This window comes from Mastigoproctus giganteus, chromosome 12 (genome assembly GCF_048544385.1).
Source record: "Mastigoproctus giganteus isolate SK-2022 chromosome 12, ASM4854438v1, whole genome shotgun sequence".
Classification (NCBI taxonomy): Eukaryota; Metazoa; Arthropoda; class Arachnida; order Uropygi; family Thelyphonidae; genus Mastigoproctus; species Mastigoproctus giganteus.
This window is the reverse complement of record NC_143586.1, coordinates 109,435,863-109,462,608: the sequence shown is the minus strand read 5'-3', so window position 1 is coordinate 109,462,608 and position 26,746 is coordinate 109,435,863. Positions and strand designations below refer to the sequence as shown.

General features: G+C 36.5%; 1 protein-coding gene across 1 annotated transcript in view; it reads right to left on the bottom strand.

The window, feature by feature from the left end:
• LOC150077333 (carboxy-terminal kinesin 2-like) overlaps positions 1-26,746 on the bottom strand; it is a 287,195-nt gene that overhangs the window by 16,874 nt on the left and 243,575 nt on the right. The window contains exon 11 of the mRNA XM_090386031.1: positions 16,833-16,972. Coding sequence (XP_090242157.1) covers positions 16,833-16,972 — 140 coding nt within the window. The remainder of the gene's footprint in view (positions 1-16,832; positions 16,973-26,746) is intronic.

The window sequence follows — 26,746 nt, the reverse complement described above, 5'->3', positions numbered from 1 at the left end:
ATATAACATAAATATTACTAGCAACACTGCATATATTTTGTCAATCTGAAGTTTTTAGGCATTAAACATAGAAATGTGATTTCAGTCATTGAAAACATCATAGCATTACAATAAGATTTGTGTGGGCAACCATGCCAATAAACAGTGTTTTACTTTAATTCTTGTGCTGCCAGCAATGACATTGGATGAAAGTGTGTTCTTTGAATGTGTAACAGAACAGTCCAGCTTTGCTATAAGATATTTATAGATAGGTGGTTTTGGCTATTGTACAAAATGCAAAAAATCATGTCTGCTGCTAAACATATGGAATTGCAAATCATTAATCAAAAAGATTTCACTACAGATAACAGTAGTCTTTTGTGTTGTTTGTGAAATGATGTTCCGTGCAGAAAAAACCAACTAATAAGTGAAAACAACATTGCACAGTGTGTATGGAAGGGGGGGGGGAATTGCTAGAACGGTTACTTTTAATCAAGTTGTATACCTCAAGCAAAAAGTAACTTCTCAAAGGATCCCTATCTCACTTGGTAAGCAGAATATCCCATTGAATAAAGGCATATTTCTGCTTTGTTAAACAAATATAAAAAATGTTTTGTATAAATCAAAACATACTGGATGAACAGACAAATGTACCCTGGGGAAGAATTATCTTAATGATATTTACAATGGTATTATTCTCAAAATCTGTCAAGATATTGAAAAAAATTGCATGTGTATGTCTGCCAATGAAACAGCAGATGCTTGTGGCTAATATTTTAAATATTTGGTATGTGAAAAATTAGATGGAGAGCCTTCTCATCTACATTTGCTTGTAAGGTTCTCAAAAATTTGAACTACTACACAATTGCAAGATTTGTGAATTACTCTTTGTAGTTACTACGGCCAGACCAAGAATCAACCCAAGGCAAAAAAAAAAGTTTGCATTTTTGTTAGGGACTCTATTCTCTATGATAAAAGCGGCTTCTGCATTACAACTTTTCTATTCTTTTCTTTTTCTAAGCCATGGGATAATAAAGAATCAGGGACTCACATCTGGTGAGTATGGGCTTGGCACACCCAAGGTCCTGAGCTGGACACCATCATCCTTCTCTTTCTTGGTGATTCCTTTCTTCTCTCTCTCTCTCTCTCTCTCTCTCTCTCTCTCTCTCTCAGGGTAACTCGGGAATTTTTTTTGGCTGGTGCAGCCTAAGCCTCAGGCTTCCTTACACCATATAGCTAATAATAATAATAATAATAATATTCAAATCTAATCCACATTACTTGCTTAGCCCATGGCTTACATAAACAATTCAGTACAAATTATTTCTTATGTAAAAAAGATCATCGTAAAAGCCCACACAGGGTTGCCACAGTTTGGTCTTTATGGGCAAATTCAAAAATTTTGGCCTTTTTCAAATGTTTGGCCACAAGTTTTCTGTTTTGGCCATATTTATAGTAATGGTCATTTTTTTGGAAATACATTTTAACCTCCATTCGCCGAATCCGCTACCGAGGCCGTAGCCTATCCGCGGTAATGTCAGAGAATGGGATTTTTCCTAACTTTTAGAATTCAATTTTGTTAATAAATAAATAAATAATAACCGAACAATAAACAATTCCTATCTGGCCACTTAGCCTCATGCAAGGATAATCAACTTTGATTTTCTATCCATTGATCCTAATTGGATGAGTTGACATCCCTGCCACTTGGAGGCGTGCCACTACTACCCAGCAATCTAAATCTTCTTTTAAAGACTTCCGAAACGTACTTATTAAAATAAGTAAATAACCTTTTATCAGTGAACATAACATGGAGTCTCTCTTTCTCCAGATAGCCAATTGATAGTTCCAATTCCATTCTCAAGTCAACATAATAATTGCAGTCAAGCATAACATGCTCAGATGTTTCAAGCTCTCCACATTTACACAACCCATTTTCTTTAAGTCCAAGCTGAAAGAGTCTTAATGCCAATCCATGTCCAGTTAACAAAAACGTAGAACAAAGACCAAACTGTTGCCACAACTTTCTTTTAACATCAATTATATTAATTCTCGGCAAAAACATAAAGGTCTGTCGTCCTTTTTCAGATGTTTCCCATTCCATTTGCCATCTAATTTTAACTTCTTCTAAAACTCTGTTCTTTTCATTTTTAACATCTGCTCTTGTATAAATTTTTCCTGGTTCTGGACAAGTTCTTATTCTTACTATTGTCTTCCTGATGTTTCGCTTAGTAAGATATCCAACTCCAGCTATTAATACTACATACTGGACTGGCAACCTACCTGATATTACCTGCAAGGCCTCTGTGGACACCGTCCGACATGCCCGAGTAATCCCTAGTAATGCAAATCTTTGTGCTTGTACTAGGTGTTTTTGAATAACCTTATTCCCAATCCTATGAACCCAAGCCCCGGCAGCATAACACATTATAGGTGAAAATAAACAATCATATAACAGATTGAGGCCTCTACCTTTTATACCCCAATCTCTTCTAATCACCCTCCGGAGCTTGGCATATAAGGTTTTAATTTTAACTTTTAAATACTTAACGTGTTCTGTAAAGAACAAACGTTCTTCAATCATTAAGCCTAAATATTTTGTTACTTGTGCATATCGAACGGCACTCCCCATCAGCCGTACAGTAGGAGCTCTATTCATGCTTAGTCTTCCCTTGAGCAACATCTGAACCGTCTTTTCCTTTGAGACCTGCAATTTATGTTTCCTTGTCCATATTTCTAATGTTCTCAAAGCTTCTTCTGCTTTGCTTTCTATGGAAGATCTGGAATTTCCCTGAACCATCACTACCAGATCGTCAGCATAAGCTATCTTTGTGACACCAGGCATTTCTTCATTTAAATATTCATCAAAGACCATGTTCCACGCAAAGGGGCCAATCACCGAGCCTTGTGGACATCCTTTATTAACTTTCCTAGTTATCTCTGTATATCTTGTTTTAACTACTACTTCCCTATTGGAAAAGTAGCTTCTAAATACATTATATAATTTTGTTGTACATACTTCTTTAATTCTAGACATGATGCCTCCCCAGCATAAGTGGTCAAAAGCACCCTTAAAATCAATAAATACACCCAAACAATACCGTTCCTCACTGTCCTCCACCGCTTGAAGCAATCTATATACCGCATCTTCAGTTGATGAGTCTTTCTTAAAACCATATTGGTTTTGTGATGACATATTTCTTGAATCATACCTCATCATAAGACGGTTCATACATAGTCTTTCATATATCTTGCCCAAAACAGAGAGGAGGGCAATTGGACGATATGTACTAGTTTCATTAAGCATACGATCTATTCCTTTTATAAGTAATTTTATCTGTGCTTTCTTCCACTCATCCGGAAAGGCACCCTCTTCTAAGCATCGATTATACAGATTTAAATATAATTCTGGAGCCATTTGAAAAGATCTTTTCATAACCAAAACTTCTATTTTATCTAGGCCCGGCGATTTACCATCCTTCGCCTGGCCCATGGCCGTTGTCAACTCTTCTAACGTAAACTGTTCTTCTGGTGTCACAACAATATTTTGACCATCTATTTCTAATTCACTGACTTCTTCATTTTCATCTGGAAAGAGATCGTCCAATATCCTGTTCACTGATTCTTCCCAAGTTAAAGTTTGACTATTTTCATTGCCAATAGTGCTCATTATTTCCGATAGGCTTCTTTTATTAGTTAATAATTTAAAAATAGAATTCCATGGATCCCTAGATCCTTGTTTGCTCACATATTCCCTCCACTTATTCTGTTTAGCTTTACAGATAGCTGTAACATATTCTTTACGACAAGCTTTATACATATTTTTATACACCTCACACAAATCTAAATCTCCAATTCTTCTTACAGCCTGGAACTTTCTTCTTAAACGAAAAGTCTCTCTCCTTTTTTCAGATAATTCAGTACTCCACCAGAATACTGGCCTATTAACCTTATACCTTTTCTTCATACTACTAGAACATGCATCATTTAAAATAACAGTTAATTGTTTAACATAATCATTTGATGTCAGGCCCACCCAATTTATTTCATTAATTCTACTCAAAAACACCTGCTCAAACTTGGGCCACCTTGCAGTTTTATCCATAAATCTATCAATATCATTCAATATTCTCACTGAATCATTTATAACACAGGAGAAAGAGATGCTATTATGATCACTAGTAGTATGATGTTCTATCACTTTCCAATTTCTAATATTATCCACAATAGAGGTAGACGCCAAAGTTAAATCAATATATGACTGTCCATGTACCGTGGAATAAGTAGGAGCATGTCCTGTCACATTTAACACCTCCATACCTGAGGCAGCAATGAATTCCTCCAGCATCACTCCTCTTTCATTGGATACATCACTACCCCACAATGGAGAACAAGCATTAGAATCCAAGGCAACCACTACATTACAAGAGCCAACTAATTCATATAATTTATCTAAATACTTTATATGTTGTTCCATTCCTTCTGATGGCTGGCAATATACTGTAACAACATACAACTTGCCACATTTCCCTATAATTTCACAACAAACGTGTTTCTCATCACACAGTGATAACACTTGTGTTACAACCACTTCAGGATCTCTAATTACTATGGCCGTCATTGGATTATCACCTTTAGAAACAATTCTATATCTAATAGGATAACCTGCTACTTTACCTTTAATTACATATGGCTCCTGCAAGAGGGCCACCGAGAAATCTTCACATTCCATTATATGATTTATTTGCAATGCAACTGCCTTAGCTCTTTGTGCATTTAGTTGTAAAATTTTAATATACTTATCCATAATTAATTTTTCTTTTATGAATGTCTAAGGCCCTTTGATACTCAATACACTTTTTATCCACGGCAGCATGAGCAGTCTCTTCATTCTTCCCTTTACAATTACAACACTCAGGCTGTTTCCCTCTATTTGGACAATCTTTAAACAAATGTTCTTTGGAACAGTGACCACATCGCATCTCTCTCCTACAATACTTTGCAACATGGCCAAAAGCAAGGCATTTATAACATTGAGTAATTGAATATATCTCTTTAAATTTGTAGGCCATCCATCTCACAAATAATCTTACTCTATCCTTAACATTATTCCATAATATAGGAGATAACTGTAAAATCCAGTTATTCAACTGTGTATTCCTATTCCTATTTACAGTTAAAATCTCAATATTTTCTTTAAACTTCTTTTCACTTATATCACAGTCTTTAAAGTTTTTCACCCACAATTGCTGCAATAGTTCTTCTTTCTCTACATCTTTTTCCACATCAAATAATACGATTCTAGGATATACAGGTTTAGGCACAATATACTTTAATCCTAAGTCCTGAATTTTGGAACACGATTTCAACTTTATCAGATCATCATTTGTTTCAGCTTCTACCAGGACTCCCCTATCTCTTATTGGTTTTAAGTTCCGAACTTTAAGGTTTGATAACATTGGCCTTATTTCTTTTAAGATATCCACTTTAACATCTTCGCTCGTTTTATGTTTATCTGTCGTTGCTTTAATAATCATAACCTTTGACACTGTATCTTCAAGTTTATTTTTCACAATAGTAGAATAACTTTGTTTTTCCTGCTTTCTTTTTACTTTCTCTTTCAATAAGACATTCTCAAGATATACTTCTTGCGCCTTTTGTTCCAATTTATCCCATTTTTCCAAAATAATTCTTATCACTGCAATAGGGACTTTACTTTGCTCATTCCACAAAACCGAGCTTAATTCACTCCTTATTTCTCTAACGTAATCAAAACCTTCCATACTCGGCCGCTCACTTACACTGTTTTTTCGTTTTCTCTTCTTATGTTTTTCCCCATCGCTTAGTTCTTGTTTATCTTCCACTTTTTTTAACTTTTTACTTTTACTTCCTTTTTGCAAAGATTGGGAAGTACCTGGTAATGATGTTGATCTTGTCTTTACTGGTGTTCTCTGTAAAGTTTTTCCAATAAAGATATCCTGTTCCACTAGTTCCTGGGCTGAACAAGAAATTTCTTTTATCGAATCTTGTCGTTCACCTTCAGTAATAACGTTCACAACTGGCTGTACTTCTTGATCATCCATCCTTATCAAATCCTCCTCACTTGAAGAGGCAGAGGAATAAGACATAATGTATAATATAAAACTCTATATTTACAATTAAAAACTGAATCTAAAAACAGAAATCAGTAACTATTTACAAATATACAATCAATGTAAGCAAACAAGGAGCCACAATCCACTTGTCAAAATGTAATATTAAAATTGCACTTAGAAAATCTATTCAATAAATGCGTCTAAAACACTTTGCCCAAGTTTAACAGGCAAAGGTCCCAGAGGATCGACTCACGAATTTGTGCCTATAAGGCAAACTGTGCCAAAGGGCACGGAAATACTCACAATTTAACTAAGAGCACGAAAATGCTCTAACACACCTCAAGAGGAGAAAATTTAAACACCCCCTCTTGAGTCAAATTTATTAACGAGACCTCGTCCCCTTTGATCTGTCTGGCTCAACTTCGCCAGGTAGGGGTATCACCCCTACCCGCCCGCCCCGGACCACGTGGAGGTGTGAGCCTTAGACGCTTAGTTTTATTTGCCAGAAAATGCAATCAATAACTTATGTCTTGCACAAGCTAAATGGCACAATACAATCAGCAAAAATAAAACATTGCCCAGCGTCGCCTCCGGGGCATTAACATATTAATAACATAGTAAATAACATATTTTTTTGGAAATATGTTATTTACTTAAATAAGAAAAATGCTATCACTATGTCAGCAGTCCAGTCTAGAACTCATTCAAACAGTCGAACAAATGACAGGCCGCCAGAAATGCAGTGCAGCGTGCCACACTTTGTCTGGATTCATCATTGGTACAGTGACTGCCTTGATGTGCACATTGCAAGGAGTGCAAGCCTCTTAAAACTTCTGGATAACCTTTTTTTAAAATGCCAAAGTGGAAGCCTTCATACGATTGTGACCGTAAATACAAAGAAGAATGGGAGAAGAAGTATTTGTGGTTACAGAAAGCGCCAAATAATAGTGAGGATGCTTTCTGTAAACTCTGCCACTGCAAAGTGAAAAGTAAACTCTACAATTTTGCTGAACATGAAGCTTCTTCTAACATTACTGGTTTGAATCAAAGTACTCTAGCAAAGTACTCCAGAATTTTGTGACTAAGAAAAACTCAGAATCCGAAGAAAATATCAAACAGGCTGAAATTAAGTTGGCAGTAGCGGTTACTTGTCATTGTTCAGTAATGGCCATGGATCATTTCAGTGAGTTTATAAAAGATTGTAGAAAAGGTAGCATTTTTAGAAGCATCGAACTAAGTGTTTGCAGATAATAAAAAATGTGGTAAGAATAGCATTAGAGTTAGATTTTAAAGACGATATGAAAGGAAAGAAGTTTGTAGTAGTAGTAGCATGTGATGCAAGAGAGCAAGTGTATGAGCTTATGCAGCGTCAGCCAAAAAAAAAATATTACAAAACAATCCCCTCTAAATATTTGTCCAGTTCCTCCTTAAATTTATTTAATCTATCAACTTCCACAACGACAGATGGAAGTTTGTTCCAGCAATTAACCACCCGCTGGCTAAAGGCAAATTTCGCACATCTATTCTACATCTGTCCTTCCTCAATTTCAATTTATGACCCCTTAGGTTTGTAATCTGAACAAGTGGAAGAATCCCATCAGAATTCAGTGTGCTCAACCCATTCAAGGCCTTATACACCTCAATCAGATCACCTCGCAGGAGCCTAGTCTCCAGCTGCTGCAATTTGCAGAACTTAAACCTCTCCTGGTAAGAGGATCCCTTCATTCCCCTCACCAATCTTGTTGCCCTTCTCTGTACACACTCAAGCAAATCTACATCTTTCCTAAAATGAAGCCTCCAGACCTGTATGCAGTACTCAAGGTGTGACCTGACCATTGCCTTATACAGAGGGATAATCACCTCCTTTTCCCTGCTAACAAAATTCCTGTATATCATTGACAACACCCTATGACCTGCCCTGGCAGCCTGTCTGCATTGCTCAGAAAACTTCATATCTGACTGCACAATTACTCCCAGGTCTTTTTCATTTTCTACCTCCTTAAGTGTAGTACTACATCATATTTCTCTGGGGTTACTTCTACCCATATGCAGTACAGTAAACCCCAGCTATTCGTGGTTTCACGATCGCTGATTTAATATAAAATGAAACCTAAAAAAATGAATTTTAAAGCGCCGTGAACATTTTCCGCCATAAAAAAAAACATGGGCGTGGCTAAAATTATCTTTCCTGGTCAAAACAGCATTCAGTGGGTGGGGGGAGAGGGGGTGACAAAATCGTGAACGTGGATGTTTCTCGCTAATCCTTGTTCAGTATGTGTTATGCGCTTGTCATGGAAGGTTTGGTTGTTTGCTTTTAATTTATATGCTTATAAATTGAATAAATTTATCAATTGATATGCTTACAAAAGTGATAAATCTACCGTTTTGCGGTGTAAAACAGACTTTTTCGAGTGTGTGTGAACGGAAGAAAGTGACTTTATTATGGACAAGTTCTTTCTAACCCGTACAAAAATATGGCTACGAATAACAAGGGAAATGTGAAAAGATCAACGATGACATTAGCAAATAAAATTGAGTTATTAGACAAAATTTCTAATGGTGCAAGTGTCTTCTCAGTGGCAAGACATTATAAAATCAATGAGTCAACGGTACGATCAATCAAGAAATCGGAAGAAAAAATCCGCCGTAGTGTCCGTGAAAATGCGATAATTGCTTCAAAAATTTGCTCTGTAACTCATGATGTTTGGCATGACGATTCCTTACACCCCTTTCATCTCCAAAGGGTTCAGTTACTGCTCCCCCAAGATCATCCTGCATTAGAAAAAATGGAAAAGGCTTTAAATCTGTGGATAGAAGACTGAACTCAAAATAAAATTCCGTTAAGTTCACTCATCATTCGTGAAAAGGCAAAACTCCTTTATCAACACTTTAGCGAAACTGTTGATAGCACTGGCGGGATAAGTTTTTTAACTATAGCAAAGGTGCAGTTTGAAAGTTCTAATAAATATTACATTTAATATTAAATTGTTTCTTATTTTCATTTCGATGCCATATGCTTGCATTTCACTATGTACTGTCTATGTACAGTCATATTATGAAGGTACATATAATACATACGTAGACAAAATTTTAGACTAGTTTTTTTTTATATATTTCATACTTTGGAACGGAACCCCTTTATTTCTATGGGAGCCATAACTCAGTATTCGCGTTTTCGGTATTCGTGACATTTCTCAGGAACGTAACCCCCGCGAATAGCAGGGGTTTACTGTACTTTGCATTTTTCAAGGTTAAACTTCAGTTTCCACTTCTCAGCCCATCTGCCCAAATTTTCTAGATCCTGTTGCAGTAACACACTGCCATTACTGTCATTATCAACCCTGCCAAATCTTTGTATCATCTGCAAACTTCGATACTAAGCCTGATATACCTTCATCAATATCATTGATAAATATACAAAACAACAGTGGACCCAACACCGAACCCTGTGGAACTCCACTAATAAATTAGTCCACGAAGAGCAGCTGTTGTTATTTGGTTTTTAGGAGCATTAGCAACTAAGGCCATACTGCTCCGGGATATGCGGTGGTCATTCCCTGAATGACCTTTCCGCATCCTCCGTATTTGGTGGTGACGGGCTCGAACCCCGGTCTAATCAAGAAGCGTGTGCTACGCACTGCTGCTCCTTCCCACCTGGCTACGGAGGCGCCACGAAGAGCAGCACCCATTGATTACCACCCTCTGTCTTCTCCCACTCAATCATCCTTTTATCCATTGTAGCAACTTACCCTTAATACCATTCTGCTCCAATTTGTACAGTTGTCTTCCATGCACAACAGTGTCAAAAGCTTTCCTGAAATCCAAGTATATGATATCAAAATTATTTTTTGCATCCAGTTGCTTTGTAACCACATTATAATAACCAATCAAATTTGTAAACAAGACTTTCCCTTAACAAACCCATGCTGTGTCTGAATTATTGCTGCAGTCTTGTCTAGATGATCCTGCAATGCACCTTTAACCAGTGACTCCATTATTTTACCCGGAACAGAAGTTAAACTAACTGGTCTGTAATTACTCGTGTCACCCTTCGATCCCCCCTTTTTTGTGAATTGGGGACACATTTGCACATCTCCAGTCTGTGGGGACCTCCCCTGAGTCCAAGGATGCTCTCATAATTATGGCTAAGTGTTTGCTTACTTCCTTTGCCGCCTCCTTTAATATAACTGGATAGATCCCATCTACCCCAGGTGCCTTTCTTATGTTAACTTCAAAAATCCTCCCCCCCCCACTCTGTTCTTAGTTATTATAAAATCATTAAGCACCCTGTTACAATTTGATAACCATGTGGCATTTTCAAACCTTAACTCCTGATGTGTGAATGTAAATGCAAAATACTCATTTAGTTTGTTTGCTATATGAGCAGGATCATCAACAGTCGAACCATCGATATCAAGTGGACCAATCAGATTCATCCCCTTCCTTTTAGAGTTTATATAAGTAAAGACATCCTTGCTGTTTTTATTAGCATCCTTTGCCAAAGATTTCTGGTAATTTGCTTTCGGCTGCCTAACCTCCTTTGTGACTTGATTACAGACTAGCTTATATATATCATAGGCTTCTGTGTTGCCTGATAATTTATATGCATCCCATGCAATATTTCTTCTCTGCCACGAGTCTCATTAGTTCATTTGACAACCATTTAGGCCTAAACCTTGAACAATATTTCTTAATAGGTATGAAACGTTTAGTAGCTTCCACTATTACCGTATTTCCCCATGTATAAGACGCACCTTTTTTCGAAACGTTTGGGGTTCAAAAACTTGGTGCGTCGTATACAGTGGTTGTAAATTTTTTTACTTGCATTTCCCGCTCATTGTTTCGCACTTGTTACCGGTATATTTGGTTACGTTTTGCCACGTTCTGCCCAGAAATGGCTCAGAAAAGATTTTCGTACAGTGCTGAATTCAAGTTAAAAGTGATCCAGTTTGCAGGAGTGAATGAAAATCATGCTGCTTAACATAAGTTTGGTCCTCCTCCAACTGAGAAAACAATCCGAGACTGGCTATGGGAAGAAGAAACCCTACTGAAAACGCCACGGCAGAAGAAGGCCATGAGAGGCAAGTCAGCAAAATGGCCTGATTTAGAGAGGGAATTGAAGATATGGATTGAAGAGCAAAGGGCAATTGGAATTCCTTTGTCCACAAAGATGGTTCAGCATGAGGCAAGAAGAATTGCTAATGAAAAAGAGGTTACTGATTTCAAAGGAGGACACAATTGGTGCTTCAGGTTCATGAAACAGAATTGACTAAGCATGCGTACACGCACCAGACTTGCCCAAAAGATGCCTGAAAGCTATGAGCAGAAGGTCCTTGAATTTCATCGTTTTGTCATTCAATGTCGGAAGACATATCAGTTTGAGTTGGGACAGATTGCAAATATGGATGAAGTCCCCCTTCAATTTGATGTCCCAAGTAACAGAACTGTTGTTAAGAAGGGGATGAAAACTATAACTGTGAAGACAAGTGGACATGAAAAAAGCCATTATACAGTTGTTCTGCCAACGGAACCAAGCTGCCTCCTATGCTGATTTTCAAACGCAAAACAATGCCAAAATAAGACATTCCTCGATTGTCCACGTTCATGACAAGGGTTGGATGGATCAGGATGGGATGAAGATCTCGTTTGAGAAAGTTTGGAGCAGGAGACCAGGTGGGCTCTTACGCAAACCTGCCCTATTGGTGCTTGATCAATTTAGGGCACACATAACAAAAAACACAAAGAAGATTGCTGCAGAGCAAAAAACAAAACTTGCCGTCATACCTGGAGGCTTGACATCCCAGCTCCAACCACTTGATGTCAGCATTAACAAACCCTTCAAAGCTGCCATGAGAGATGAATGGAACCAATGGATGAAGTCTTCTGGGGACAATTTGACACCAGCAGGAAGAGTGAACAAACCAACTATAGGAGAAGTTCTTAACTGGGTGAAAAGATCCTGGGATAATATCAAGATTGAGATAGTTGTCAAGTCATTTAAGAAGTGTGGCAGTTTAAATGCCATAGATGGAACTGAGGACGAGGCAATATATGAAGACAATGATTCGTCATCAGACACAGATGAGGACAAGCTAATGGATGGGAGTTTCGACAATGAGGAGGAGTTGTATGAATTTTACGATGAATAAAACTTGAGTTCAATAACTTTATGTAATACATTTTTTTTTTTTTTTTCAAATTTCGGGCCTCAAAATTAAGGTGCGTCTTATAAATGGGAGCATCTTATACATGGGGAAATACGGTAATTCCTTGAATGCTTCCCACTTAGAATTTGCTGTTGGTAACATTATCAGTTGGTCCCACTGTACAGAAGTTAAAAACTGTTGCTGCTCACTGATGAATTAACGGATAATGCAATTCAGAAGCACTCATGTATAGTGGTGAGGTTTTTTTTCTGAAGATCTAGCCATCAAAACTGCATTTTTAGGCCTAATTCCCGTATCATCGGCAAAGCACAATCTCTTTTTGATGCATTAAAGATTAAATTATAAATAAAGATACAAATCTATGTTAAAAACATTTAATCCAGAAAATAATTATCAAGCACCCGTACCATTTCAGAAGGCTTCTATGGCTCGCTAGAGGAAAGGTAATGTTCAATATTCTATTAAACTGGCAAGAACTTAAAGGTTATTTTGTAGTATCAGAAAATTCTGTTCGATCAGATACAAATTACCAAGCCGGATTATTAAAAGAAATGCTTTATCATAAAATGAATTATCTGGTATTTTATGTTTGCTACACCAATTGTAAAAGATTTTGAATCTGTTAATGCAATGTTTTGAACCTGTTAATGTTTCAGTCATCTAACATTGATCCATATAAACTGTCTAATGAATTAGAGTTACTGAGAAAAATTCTTTACGAAATTATTGGCACTGAAAAAGCTACTGAAAATATTGACCATGAAGTCAAATTTAAGCAAGAAGTTGATAGTCATCTAAATTAATTCAAGGAGAGACAACATGCTAGAGAAGAAGGTAAAGTTTGAGGTTAAAAGAAGATGCCACATATTCATTATTGAGGCTATTGACCAACTGCAGTCTGGATTACAGTGACTAATGCTTTCAAAAATCTTTCATTGCTTAATTCTGAAAAAGTATTAAGCCAAACGTCAAAGGGGGATTTTTCAGATTTACCTAGGTTACATTCGGCTACAAATATTTTTGATGAAATTCAGCAACGATATAGGAAAATTACTGTAACAGATTGGACAGCAGAAAATGTTTCTGAAAACAATGAAATTCCAAAATATACAATAAAATTTTGGCTTAGCATCTATCGGCGAACGACTTGTGGAATTTGCAGAATCTCAAGGACTGTAAGTAATGAACACTTTTTTCAAGAAAAGGGTGAACAGAAAGTGGACATGGAAGAGTCCAAATGGATTAACTACTAATGAAATCGACTTCATCCTCACTAACAGAAGGTATATTGTGAACGATGTTACCGTCCTGAATAAGGTAAATGTTGGAAGTGATCACAGATTGGTAAGATGTACACTTGATATAGATGCAGGAAAGGAAAGGAAAAAACTGACTCGAGTAAATAATACAAAGGTCTTTGAGATAACAGAAGAGAAGAAAAAGAAGTATGTACTGGAACTTAAGAACAAGTTTGAGCTTCTGCAGACTGCTCAGGACCAAGATATTGACGAGGAATATTACAACTTTCTGAAAATGATAAAGCCCAAGAAACATATAGGGAAAAAGAAATCCAAATAAGAAAAATTAGTCAAGAAACATTTGTTATGATGAACCGAAGGCGAAAAATGAAGAACAAGATAAACACTGACAAGGAAAAAATTGAGTATACTGAGTTATGCAAAGCCATTTGAAAGAGACTCAGAGAGGACATAAGAAGATTTAACACAAGAAAAGTAGAACAAGCATTAAGGGAAAACAAAGGATTTAAATCAGCAGCCATGAGCAGTAATACAGAAAGACAAATGATAGTGAAACTAAAGAATAGCAATGGTATACTAATAAACAGCAGAAAAGGCATAATTCAAATAGCAGAAGACTACTATAGAGAATTATACAAGGAGAAGAGGAATGATGCTAGCAGTGGGGAAGATGGATTGCAAAGTAGCAACACATACAACATACCCGATATTCTTCCTGATGAGATAGAACATGCATTGAAGAAAATGAAGAATCCGAAAGCCCCGGGGGAAGATGAAGTTACTGTAGAGTTGTTAAAATTGGGAGGAAGAGACATAACACAAAAACTGGCAAGGCTCTTCACAAAGTGCATCAGAAAAGGTGTGACGCCTAAGCAGTGGAATAATGCAATCATAGTTTTGCTGCATAAGAAAGGAGATAAATCAGAAATTGGAAATTATAGACCAATTAGCTTGTTATCCCACATCTACAAGTTGTTCACAAGGGTCATTACTATCAGATTAGAAAGAATACTTGATGAGAATCAACCGAAAGAGCAAGCTGGCTTTAGGACAGGATTCTCAACTATGGATCACCTTCACGTAATATCACAGCTAATGGAGAAAGCAAATGAACATAAAACACCATTATGCCTGGCATTTGTGGATTATGAAAAGGCATTTGACTCCATACAGCATAAGGCAATGTTTCGGGCACTGCAAAGACAAGGCACAGATACCCCACATATTATGATTTTGAAGAAAATATATGAGAGTGCTACTTCCTTTATTAGACTAGACAAAGACAGTAGGAAATTTAAAATCGAGAAAGGAGTTCGACTAGGAGACACAATATCTCTGAAGCTGTTTACTGCTGCCCTTGAGGAAGCTTTCAGAAGATTAGACTGGTCACAGAAAGGAGTCAATGTGAACGGAGAGTACCTAAACCATTTACGATTTGCAGATGACATTGTGGTCATAAGCCATGATCTCAAAGAATTAGAGGAAAATCTTAATCAGTTATATACAGTTAGTAAGGATTTTGGACTAAAGATGAATATGGCTAAAACAAAAGTAATGATGAACAAGTATGCCACAGAAAGGGAAATAATGATTGAAGAAGCAGTAACTGAAAAGGTGGAGTCATATACTTATCTGGGACAAGTCATTAGCTGTAATAATAATGATAAATGGCTGGAAGTCAAGAGAAGAATAAATTTTGGATGGATAGCATTCAGGAAATATAGTCATATACTGAAGAGCAATATCCCAGTTTGTCTGAAACGTAAAATAATGAACCAATGTATACTCCCCACCATGACTTATGGAAGTGAAACTTGGGCACTCACCAAAAGAAGGGAAGCTGAGAACTACACAGCGAAGAATGGAATGAATTATATTAGGAATCAGACTGTTAGATAAGAAGAGAAACATGGATTAGGCAGCAAACTCAAGTAAAGGACATTCTGATCAAAACTAAAGAACTAAAATGGTCTTGGGCAGGACACATAGCTGAAAGACATGATGACAGATGGACTAAGAAAATAACAGAATGGTATCCAAGAGGAGCTAGAGGAAAACCTGGAAGACAAAGGCGGAGATGGATAGATGAAATTCATGAGTTTGTGGGTAGTAAAAGGATGGCCAGTTCTCAAAACAGAAGGAACTGGAAAGTTGCTGGAGAGGCCTTCATCCTGCAGTGGATTGAAAATGGCTGATGATGATGATGATCTATCGCCACAGAAACTAGTAGAATTGCTGTTGCATCTACTTCACAGCAAAGTATACAGGATGAAATTGAAGAAGCAGCAGCAGACAATGATGTTCTTGTAAACATTACAGTATATATACAGGATTGTTTTAGGTGAGTTATTTTTGTCCTAATTGGATTTATTAAATGAATTTTACTTTGTGTTTTGCAATGTTTAATAGATAATTTCTGTATTTGGCCAATTTTTCATGTGTGTTCAGTCATAAACATCTCCAACTATCTGCCATTCCTGGCCCACACTTCCATAGCTATCTACAAAGATATGTAACCTGGCTTTCCTCTTCCACCAGAGCCTATTTTAACAAGGCGGAGAACATGGTTATGTGCAGCATTTTTTAATGCTAGACATTTTGATTCTATAAAAAAAAAAGTTATTGATGCTCTGGAAAGATTGTTACTGTGGCTGCTGCAGCTATGTGATTGTGCTAAAGCAATTCTTTCCAATTCTTTGGTTATAGAATATTTGCTGTCCATTGAGCCTCATCTTGATTGGTTACATAATTCTATAACTGAACTTGAAGCTACAGAGAGAGAGAGAGAGAGAGAGAGAGAGAGAGAGAGAGAGAGAGAGAGTACAACTTGAAATGTCAGCTATCCTTAGAAGAGAAAATAAGAAATAAATTTGATGATGTTTTAAAAAAAGGAACTCTATATATCATATTTTAAGGAAAGTAAATGAATTTTTTTAATGGAAATGAGCAGGAACTTTCATTTAGAGGCTTCAAAGGCACATTTTTAAGTTTAGCCCAGTCATCTCCATCAACGTGGAAAGGTTGATTTGTGCTTTTAAAATGATTTTGAATGATGAATGCCACATATTTATAATGGACCAAATAAAAAATTATATTGTTTATTGGAACAAAGGTTATTCCACACAATGATACTTATTCTAAAACTTTTCATCTAACAGTTACTTTTAAATCTTGAATACAAAGAAATTGTAATTCAGTTAATAAATAAATGTATAATAAATAATATATGTAAAAATGTTATTGAATATTTTGCCTATTTTTAATGCATATTATTCAATATTTACTCAAAACAAAAATATCTCTTTCCAACAAAATCTTTTAAAAACTCTTACCTTTTGTGCCAAAGCCATAATAACATTTCCCAGATTAGAAAGAGAGCGATTAATATTTTTAGTTTCTATTAGTCTTTGTCCTTCGGATCCGGACTCCTTCAGCCTTTCACTGCCTGCCAAATCTACAAGGTTTAAACATCCTGGGAAAAAAAAGTTAAATAATAATTTAATGTGGTAAACTTTAATAGCCTTACAGAGTAAAGATGTAACATGGAAAGTCTTTCAAAGAAACTTTTTATAAATTTGAAACTTTTTGAAACAAAGGTTTGCAGGCAAATCCATTAGCCAATCGATCTTGGGTGAGACAGGCCAGGATCTCCTGCCTTGTTGAAGCAGCGGCTACAGTGGCATATTGAAACTAGGAACTTCATCCACCAGGATCTGTAACAAACTGAAGATCTGATATGAAGATAAAAAGAGCATATCTCAAATAAGTACATGCACTCCTCATTATTTACATACTTAACTGTTTTTTTTCCCATGTACATAAGTTCATTTTGTATGCAAGTCCAACTCACTGAGATTATAACCCCCGACAAATTTCACCAGGCCCCATGTATGGTATTATTTAAAGCTTTTTACAATTTATAACCAAGTTAAATGAGACTGAAAAAATACACAATGAATAATAATGTAGAGTACAGTATTTATACAAAAGTAATTTAATCTAATACCCGTAAACAGTACTGTATAGCGTATAAACAAGATACAAGAACAAAAATAAACAAGGTTTTTTTTTTTGTTGTAAAATTTAAAACAGTAAAAAAAAAGGATAAGCAATCAATTACACACATAAATTACAACTAACACGATGTGCGCCAGTGAGATACGGAGTAACATGTTTCCAAAGCTTAAAAAAAAATAGGAATGAAGAGATTCTGAAAATTTATTTATTTTTTATATGATTTCAAGGAAGATTTCGTGGAAGAGGAAACACATTTTACCATAATAAAATAAAAACCCAAAGAATTCCAGCTATTGGTATTAATGTAAATGCAATAAGATAGAGTTTACTACCCATTTATATAAGACTGCACTAATAGAAAAGCCCAATAAACCGGAAACTGCAAATTGTTTTATGGTAGTGACCTCCAGAATGTGCTTTAGAAAAATATCACAAGGGCATTCAAAATTGATTCTAATACCCAAACATAGCAATGGAGTTGTGCTGGAGTTGTTAGAGTAGGGTTTTTTTTTTAGGAGCATCAGCGACTAAGGCCATATTGCTCCATTTATACTGACTGTAAATTGCATGTTCTGTGGTCGATTTTCTGTTTGCTGGATGAAAAATTTGAGTTTCCAGGACAATAAACAGTGAAGGGGTAGTGCATTTTAGGTTTGGATTGGTTTTTTGAAATTTGATTCTATAAAGCGACTGATACTAGGGATCACGTTAACCGGCACCTACTTGTAAACATGTTGGCTGCGTGTTTTGTTTTTGCATCCTTTGGTTAAAATTGATTTTTGTGTTGTGCTTATTTGATATAAATTTATATAAAACCAATACAATTTCCATTATCAAAATGACCTTTTAGAGAGATAAATAACTTAATTGTACAGCAAAAACTTTAACTTCCGACGTTTTGGAACGAATTACCAGAAGGGGGGGGGGGGAAAAAGCATCACTGGGTTCGCACATTACAATATTTTCAAGATATGATAGTGTCTCTGGAATGGATTAATATCCTAAAGCAGGGGTTAACTGTACATGACAACTGACAACACGTCGCACATGTGGTTCAAAACTGTCGAAATATTTTTATTAATTTTGTGAAGCTTTATGCTTTGTACATATCTAAAAGTTTGTATGCAAGTTGTATGTAAGTAGAGGAGTGCCTGTACCGTCGAAACCCAAATAAGTTGGCAAACTGTCATAATTGGTCAAGTCTATCTTGTAATTTGATTACATTCTTTCATTTCATCCTATGGTTCTGTACATCTTTCAACCTTTCTAGGTTGGATGCATGTATGTTGCACATATGCACCCAAAAGGATTAATACCAGTCTATAAAAATGAAAAAGATTCTACCCACTTGTTCCTATGTATGTATCAAGTTCCTTTTCTACTCTCCCTCTACAAATTTGCAGGCATGGCAGCAAAAAAAAAAAAAAAAAAAAATCACTGTTAACATACAAATTACATCAGCATACCTGCACTTATCAAGAAGACCAACATTATTAAAAATAAATTTGAAATTAAAATAATGTTAAAATAATGAACAACCACCTTTATTTCAAATTTCTTTGTTCCTAACTTTTTTCAAGGAAGACAAACAATGGTGTACAAAGCAGACTACGTGCCCTCTTGTCATCCTTTCATGATGACATCTCATCCTTTCATTAAGAATCTATACTTATAAGAGCATAGTACCATATAAACTAAAAAGTTAATAACATTAAGCATAAAAGAAAGTTCTAGCCTTGACAGATAAAGGGATTAACCAGTGGATAATTACAGCTTGGTGTGGCAAAACCATACCTTTTTGAAACGTTACCAAGAACATGATCCTGAAAGCATGCAAGAACTAAAGGAACAAAAGAAAATGAAAATTATGCAAACAGATAAATGAATCTGTTAATATCCTTGTTTTGAAAAATTTTCAAAAATGCCACGCACCGAATATGGGTAACCTTCGTATAACATGGTAGTTAGGTTCCTATGAAATCTCGCTTAGTGTGAAACCTGTGTTATACGGGACTAAGAACTAGTTCAAAAAAGGGGTTATGCTCCAAAAGCTGACAACGATACATAATTTTTTTATAACTATCAGAAACTTAATTTTTATTAAATATAGCAATAAATGAACAAACTTCTTACAAATTGTGATGCATATATGTCAGATAATGTACGTTCATTTAATTTTCTTCCTCTTCATTGCTGCTAAACACAATCAAATGAGAATGTTTACTCTGTTGCAGAATATCTTCACCTTCTGAACTTTCTTCTGCAGCATGTATATTTCATGTATCTTCTGCTCTCTTTAAAAATCAGTATTCTGGGATTGTTCGCTTTTGCTTGATATCTCTGTAAATCTTAATTCAGATTTTTTTTGTAATGAGATCCTTTGAGCTATGCTCAAAGGATCTGCATTACAAAAAATTCAAAAAATAGGATTCTAATTGATCGACTAAGTTTATGCCTTCCCGTATACGTTTTAGTGTAAAATTTGGACTTTCAGAATTTTCATTCTGAATTGATTTGGTTGACTTCCAATGCCATTTCCACCAAATCTGCTTCGCCAGCCTCTTTTTCTACCAGTAATTCTTGAACATCTTCAGTAGTCATACGAAAAATGTTTCCATGCCTCCATCACTTCAATAGATTCGGAATCAATTTTTTTCCAAAATCCATTCTAAAGATTTTCTGATGTAATAAGTTTTAAAGGTAGATATAATGCCTTGATCTAATGGCTGAATTAAAGAAGTTGTATTAGGTGGTAGGAACATTACTTATACATTTTGGATGACTTAAATCTTTTGGTTGACCTGGCATGTTATCCAATAGTAATACAACTTTGGTAATCAATGGACACTGCTCTTTGTGAACTAATGTTATTAGTGAAGTCCCCCAGGGTTCAGTGTTTGATCCATTGTTGTTTTCTGTATTTATTAATGATATTGGGTTGTTAAGGACACTAATGACAGTACACTGCTGCAACAGGATGTAGAAAAGTTAAGCAGATGGGCTGAGAGGTGGCAAATGAAGTTTAACATTGACAAATGTAAAGTACTACATATGGGAAGCAGTAACCCCAGAGTAATGTATCAACTCTGTGGTACTGCACTGACAGTGGTAGAGAACAAAAAGGACCTGGGGGTAATTGTGCAGTCAGATGTGAAGTTTTCTAACTAGTGCAGACAGTCTGCAAGGGTAGCTCATGGTGTCTTGTCAATGATATACAGGAATTTTTCTAGCAGGGATAAGGAGGTGATTATCCCCTTGTATAAGGCAATGGTCAGGCCACAAGATTAATGAATGGAACAAAGGGTTGTTCTTACGAAGAAAGGCTTAAGTTATGCAAATTACAGCACCTGGAGACTAGGCACCTGAGAGGTGATCTAATTGAAGTGTATAAGGCCTTGAATGGTTTGAGTAAGCTCAATGCTGATGGGATTCTTCCTCTTACCCAGATTAATCGCCAGAGGGGACATAAATTCAAATTGAGGAAAGACAGTTGTAGAATAGATGTATGGAAATTTGCCTTTAGCCAGCAGGTGGTTGATTTCTGGAACAAACTTCCATCATGCCGTTGTAGACATGGACAGCTTAAATAAATTCAAGGCAGAACTAGACAAACATTTGGAGCGAATGGATGGGTGAAATGGAAAGTTTTGTTTTTTTTTTTTTGGCTGATGCTGTATAAGCTTGCTTTCTTGCATCATATACCTCTACTAATGCTAATGCTAACTTTGAAATTTTGGTTTTTCTGCTTTAAATAATTTTCCATGGCTGGCACAAAACAATTTAGAAACCATTCTTTAAATAAATCAGCAGTTACCCAAATTATGCCTAAGTTCCTTAAGCATAATTTAGGGCTGGAATTTAATTCACAACAAAGAAATTATTCCAATGCAGTTCTTAAGAATAAAGTTTAGTAAAGATACCTGGAAAATTTTATAAATGATCAAATAAAAACCAAAATAACTTTACAAAAACCTTAAAAGTCACGAATTGCATGCTCAAAGTCACAATTTTTTATGGTCTCAAACAAACACAAGTTCAATAGCACAGAAATTCCCAAGAAAATAAAATACGAGATTTCCCAATAATTTTTTTTGCATAACAACTAGTGGGTCAACAGCAGGTATTCACAAAAAAGAATGGAAATGCTGAAAAATTACATTCAACAGAGTAACAGGGTTATTCTATTGAATGTAATTTTCAACAGAATAACCGTGCACAAAAACAGTGTTATGCAAAGTTTGCTGCATTTCTCTAACCAAAACTATGTTATATAAGTATAGTGTTGTGCGAGGAGTGCCGCAATTTATCAATCGCGTTAGAGTGAAACTGCGTTGAAGACGTATTGTGTTATATGGGGATTGCCTGTATTGCAGTTAAGACCAATGCATCAGAAGAGGGAAAAAAAAAAAAAAAATATATATATATATATATATATATATATATAACAATAAAATAAAAGCCTGTGAAATTAAAGTGAGCACGGGACGGCTTGCAATCATTTAGGACACCGAACAGCATAAATTGTTAATTTCTTTCTGGTGAAGCAACACCAGTGCAAAAATGGAAGGCAAACTACTACAAATTGTATTGAGTGAATATTCTCCCAAAAACCAATTCAATATAGATGAAACAGAGCTATTTTATTGGCAGGTTCCCAGAAAAGGTTTGAGTCAGAAAGAAACAAAGGGTAAAAAGGGAAAGCTCATCCAATAAAGATTAAGTATGCTTTTTTTGTGCTGTAGCGATACTGGAGAAAAACTGGATCCTTTAGTGATTGATTGGTAATGCTGCACAAACTTGTGTACTTTATCACATGGATGCTAAACAATCATCTTCCTGTAATGAACAATTGTTGATTCTGAACATTAAGTTCTCAAAAGTTCAAACTGCCCATGCTGGCATCCAAAGTTCACTTGTGAACTGTTAAAGCATGTAATAGAAAGATATTCCAATATATCATGTTGGAATCTCTCTCTGCAACAAACTGCAGTAAAAATTCAGAAGTGAACACATCAGTACTTACACAATTCAACAGTTTAGAAGTATTAATAGAGGCATATAATGCAAGGAAGCAAGCTTATACAGCATCAGCAACCCCCCCCCCCCATTTCACCCATCCATTTGCTCCAAAAGTTTGTCGAGTCTTCCTTGAATTTATTTAAGCTACCAATTTCCACAGCAACAGATGGACGAATGTTTGTTCCAGCAATCAACCACCTGCTGGTTAAAGGCCAATTTCTGCACATCTATTCTACGACTGTCTCTCCTCAATTTGAATTTTTGCTCCCTCAGGTGCACACAATCTGAGCAAGAGGAAGAATCCCATCAGCATTGTGCTTGCTCAAAGCATTCAAGGCCTTATACACATCAATCAGATCACCTAGCAAGTGCCTAGTCTCCAGACACTGCAATTTGCAGAGTTTAAATAAAATGAGTCCTCTAGACTTGTATGCAGTAATCAAGGTGTAGCAGTGTCTGGAAAGAAATTTCACAAGAAACTTTGCGAAATGGTTTTATGTACACGTCAAACTTCAAGTGGAAGAAAATGGTAAATGTCAGAAAGACCTAGCTGAAGATCTGTTCTCTTCAGTTGAATATCCAGAAGGATGCAATCTGTCAAAGAGATGAAAAATGCTGATGCTGCACTTATTGTCCATGAAGTACCTACCACCAAAGACATTCTTTAAGAAATTTTCAAGGAAACTGAAAATTCACTATATGTTAACTCACAAAAATTTTCTATTATGCGTGTGATAAATTCAATTTGTATGCTGTCAGTAGTTAAAGAATTTCACCCTAGCTTCATTAGATGTGAAAAATTAAAGAATTTATAATAGACTGATATTTTCTAAGTTAAGTATAAAAACAACAGCAACTTAAAGTAAAGTGTCACAATTTCTATGTATTATACCAGTGAAATCACAGTAAACCCTGCCCATGGTAGTCACCTATAGTTCCACTCAAATAAAGCAGGTGGCCACCTTACAAAAATAATTTTAATAATTCCCACTTTTTATGTCTATATGATGAGTGTAGTGTATGCTTAATTCTTCATCATCATCAGCCATTTTAAATCCACTGCAGGTTGAAGGCCTCTCTAGCAACTTTCCAGTTCCTTCTGTTTTGTGCAATGGCCATTCATTTATTTAATTAGTGCATTTTAATCATTTTGACATGGTGTTAGATTACCCTAACTTCTAATCTCTCTCTTGGCACAAACACATTACAAATATTGCTTCCTCTGCATCTAAAAAACGTGGTTTTCTCTTTTGCTCTCAGCGTTACTTTTCTTCCAAACAGCTGTTCACTCTGTACAACGCAAATCCGCCCTACCATGGAATATTGTTCGCACATCTGGGGCGGTGCCCCCAAAACCCCTCTTAGGCTTCTAGATTCCATTCAGAAGAGGGCAATTAGGTTAATTAATGACTCTTCTCTAACAGCCTCTCTTCACTCGTTGTCTCATAAACATACTGTTTCTGCTGCATACCTTTTCTACAGATACTTCCATGGGCACTGTTCTTCTGAATTGGCTTCTATAATTCCTACTCTCTCTCTTTCAAAACAGTCTGAACATGTGTTGCCACCAACCAACATCCATTTACTGTTCAACTTCAAACTCACGGAACAAAATTTTTTTTCATCTTCCTCATTTATTCAACTGCCGTCTTCTGGAACAACCCTCCTTCGTACGTATATCCTGAAAATTACAGTCTACAGAAGTTTAAGTCTAATGTCAATAAATATCTTCTTTCGTCTTCTCTACCTCCAACCCAAGCATGGTACTAAGTACTATAGGTTCTAATACCTCTTGTGTTTGGGGTTTTCATAAAAAAAAAAAAAAAGTTAGCTAAACATTCCCTTAACAAAACCATGCTGTGCAACCCTCAGAATTTTATTTCTAACCAAATGTTCCCATATTACATATTTTACCAGAAGCCCAGAGCGTGCCCAACCGAGACGGTCGCATTGCCTTGTGCTCCTGCTTAATGTATTTTGTTTCAATTCTATTTTTCTATCCAAGTCAAGTATTTGATATCTAGTGATTCCCAAGTGTCCTGAGTATCTAAATCTGATGAAAGCATCACTATGGAATGACCAGGTAAATTTTTATTAGCAATTTTGAATATTGAATTCCCAGCCAGCTATTCATTGTTTAAATCAGGCCATGGAATGCTTCGCAGTACAAAGTCACACTAACAAACGTATTGTGATCACAACCCCACCTAAAAGAGGTCAAAGCACAGCTGGATACCTTCCCATGTCTCACTACTGAGGGGAGTGATTACCACTGCGACACTTTAATTTAACGGGAGCAAAGACTGCTAATTACCGCAGACCGGCAAGCTGCCTTAACTGAAGTTTTCTTGCATCTGACTTATTTCCCCCAACCCATATGTAACTTTTGAACGCGTTAAAATATTCCAGTCTGTCATATTGCCGAAAAACACTGTCCTTTTTAATTTTTCTACTATGTGCTGACTCTCATACTGCCACATATCTTTGCTTCTAAACATTGGCAGAGATAATTGAACTGCCACTTTACCCCTTGCGAACTATACTTACCACCTATGTAGGAATAACCCCGCTAATCCGAACCCTCGCAAATCGAAAGCCATAATTACCAAGTTATATTCACACACTAACTATGTCTGATTTTGAGGAACAATTCATTGAGGGTGAGATCTCCGTAGCCCTCACGCGAACCCGAAATGAGCCGCATTCCACGGAAGACCAGGAAGATGCTGAAGGACAACGGCCCGTACCAGATGATAAAAATCGTCCAAGGAAACTGACTACCAAAGAGGAAGAAAAAACAAACTCAGGAATGGGCCAAAATGAAGAGATAATTACAACCAACAATGACTACCAAACTACTACCCAACTACCAAACAAAACCATCACGGACCAGGTACTGTCATTGCGCCTGGACCTGGAGGATATCATGCTCCAAAAGGATAATCGAATCACTACTGCAGTTGGAAATGGAGCATGTGCTATCAAATTTGAACGCAAAACACGAGAGAACCAAAGCGAAACTTGACGCCTTTCTAGATAAAAGGGTGAATGAAAATACTACAGCACCCATTATATACGCCCAAGCGCTGAGGACGATTCCACCGGATACAACTACCACCAACAAACTAACGGATCATCATCAGAAGAAAACGCTTCTCAAAGAACCTCACCTTGTCCTATTGAAAGCTACAAATAACTCATCGCTACACTCGAGCGAATCAGTTAAAACTCTTGTGGTTCAGCAGCTTGCTCACGACTTAAAAACAATTAAAATAAAATCCATCAGGAAAACTAGAAACACTGGTGTCATAATTAAGACTGCAACAAAACAAGAGGCCCAAGCAATAATTTCTAATCCTAGAATTAGCTCCCTCGGTCTAACAGCAGAATACCCCAAGAAGAAAGGCCGATCAATTCTTATTTTTGACTTGGACAGGGAAATTACTCCAGACAGCATCACTGAAGAAATTTTACACAGGAACATTCGAGACTCGACCCAAGAAAAGAGACAAGGAGCACATAAAACCAAAATACTGCACCAAATCAAAGTCTCCCAACCTTTGCAATTCGGTAGTGGATCTCTCTCCACAAGCATGGAACCAGCTAAAACTTCAAGACAGAATCTTTATTGGTTGGAGCAGCCACCGCTTCAAGAAACATGTGGCTGTCCTAAATGCTTCAGATGCTGTCGTTTTGGACACACAACCCACACGTGCACACAGACGGATCCTACCTGTGGGCATTGTTCCCAAAAAGGGCATCATTATAGCAGTTGCCCAAACAAATCATCCGCTCCAACGTGTGCAAACTGCAAAGCAGTAAAACTGGACGCATCCCATTCAATCAGGGACAGCAAATGTCCTATTTACATCAAGCAAAGTGAAACCAACAACTGAAGACTGACTATGGTAGTGAGGCCTAAGCCATTCAACAACAGTGTTATTAAATTTATACAACTTAATGCTCAGCGAGCATGTGCAGTAGCGGCGGAAATAAGGAAAAAGGCAGATGAAGAAAACATTGATATATTACTACTGCAAGAACCATACACCCACTCCAGAAAGTTAGAGGCTATCCTCTCACATATAAAATAATTCAAGCAGATGAAGATACTCCCTGGGCTGCCATAGTCACCCGGAACCCGAACATAATGGTCACCAAAATCTCTTCTCTCTGCACAGGTTGGGCAGTGTGTGCCCATGTAATTGGC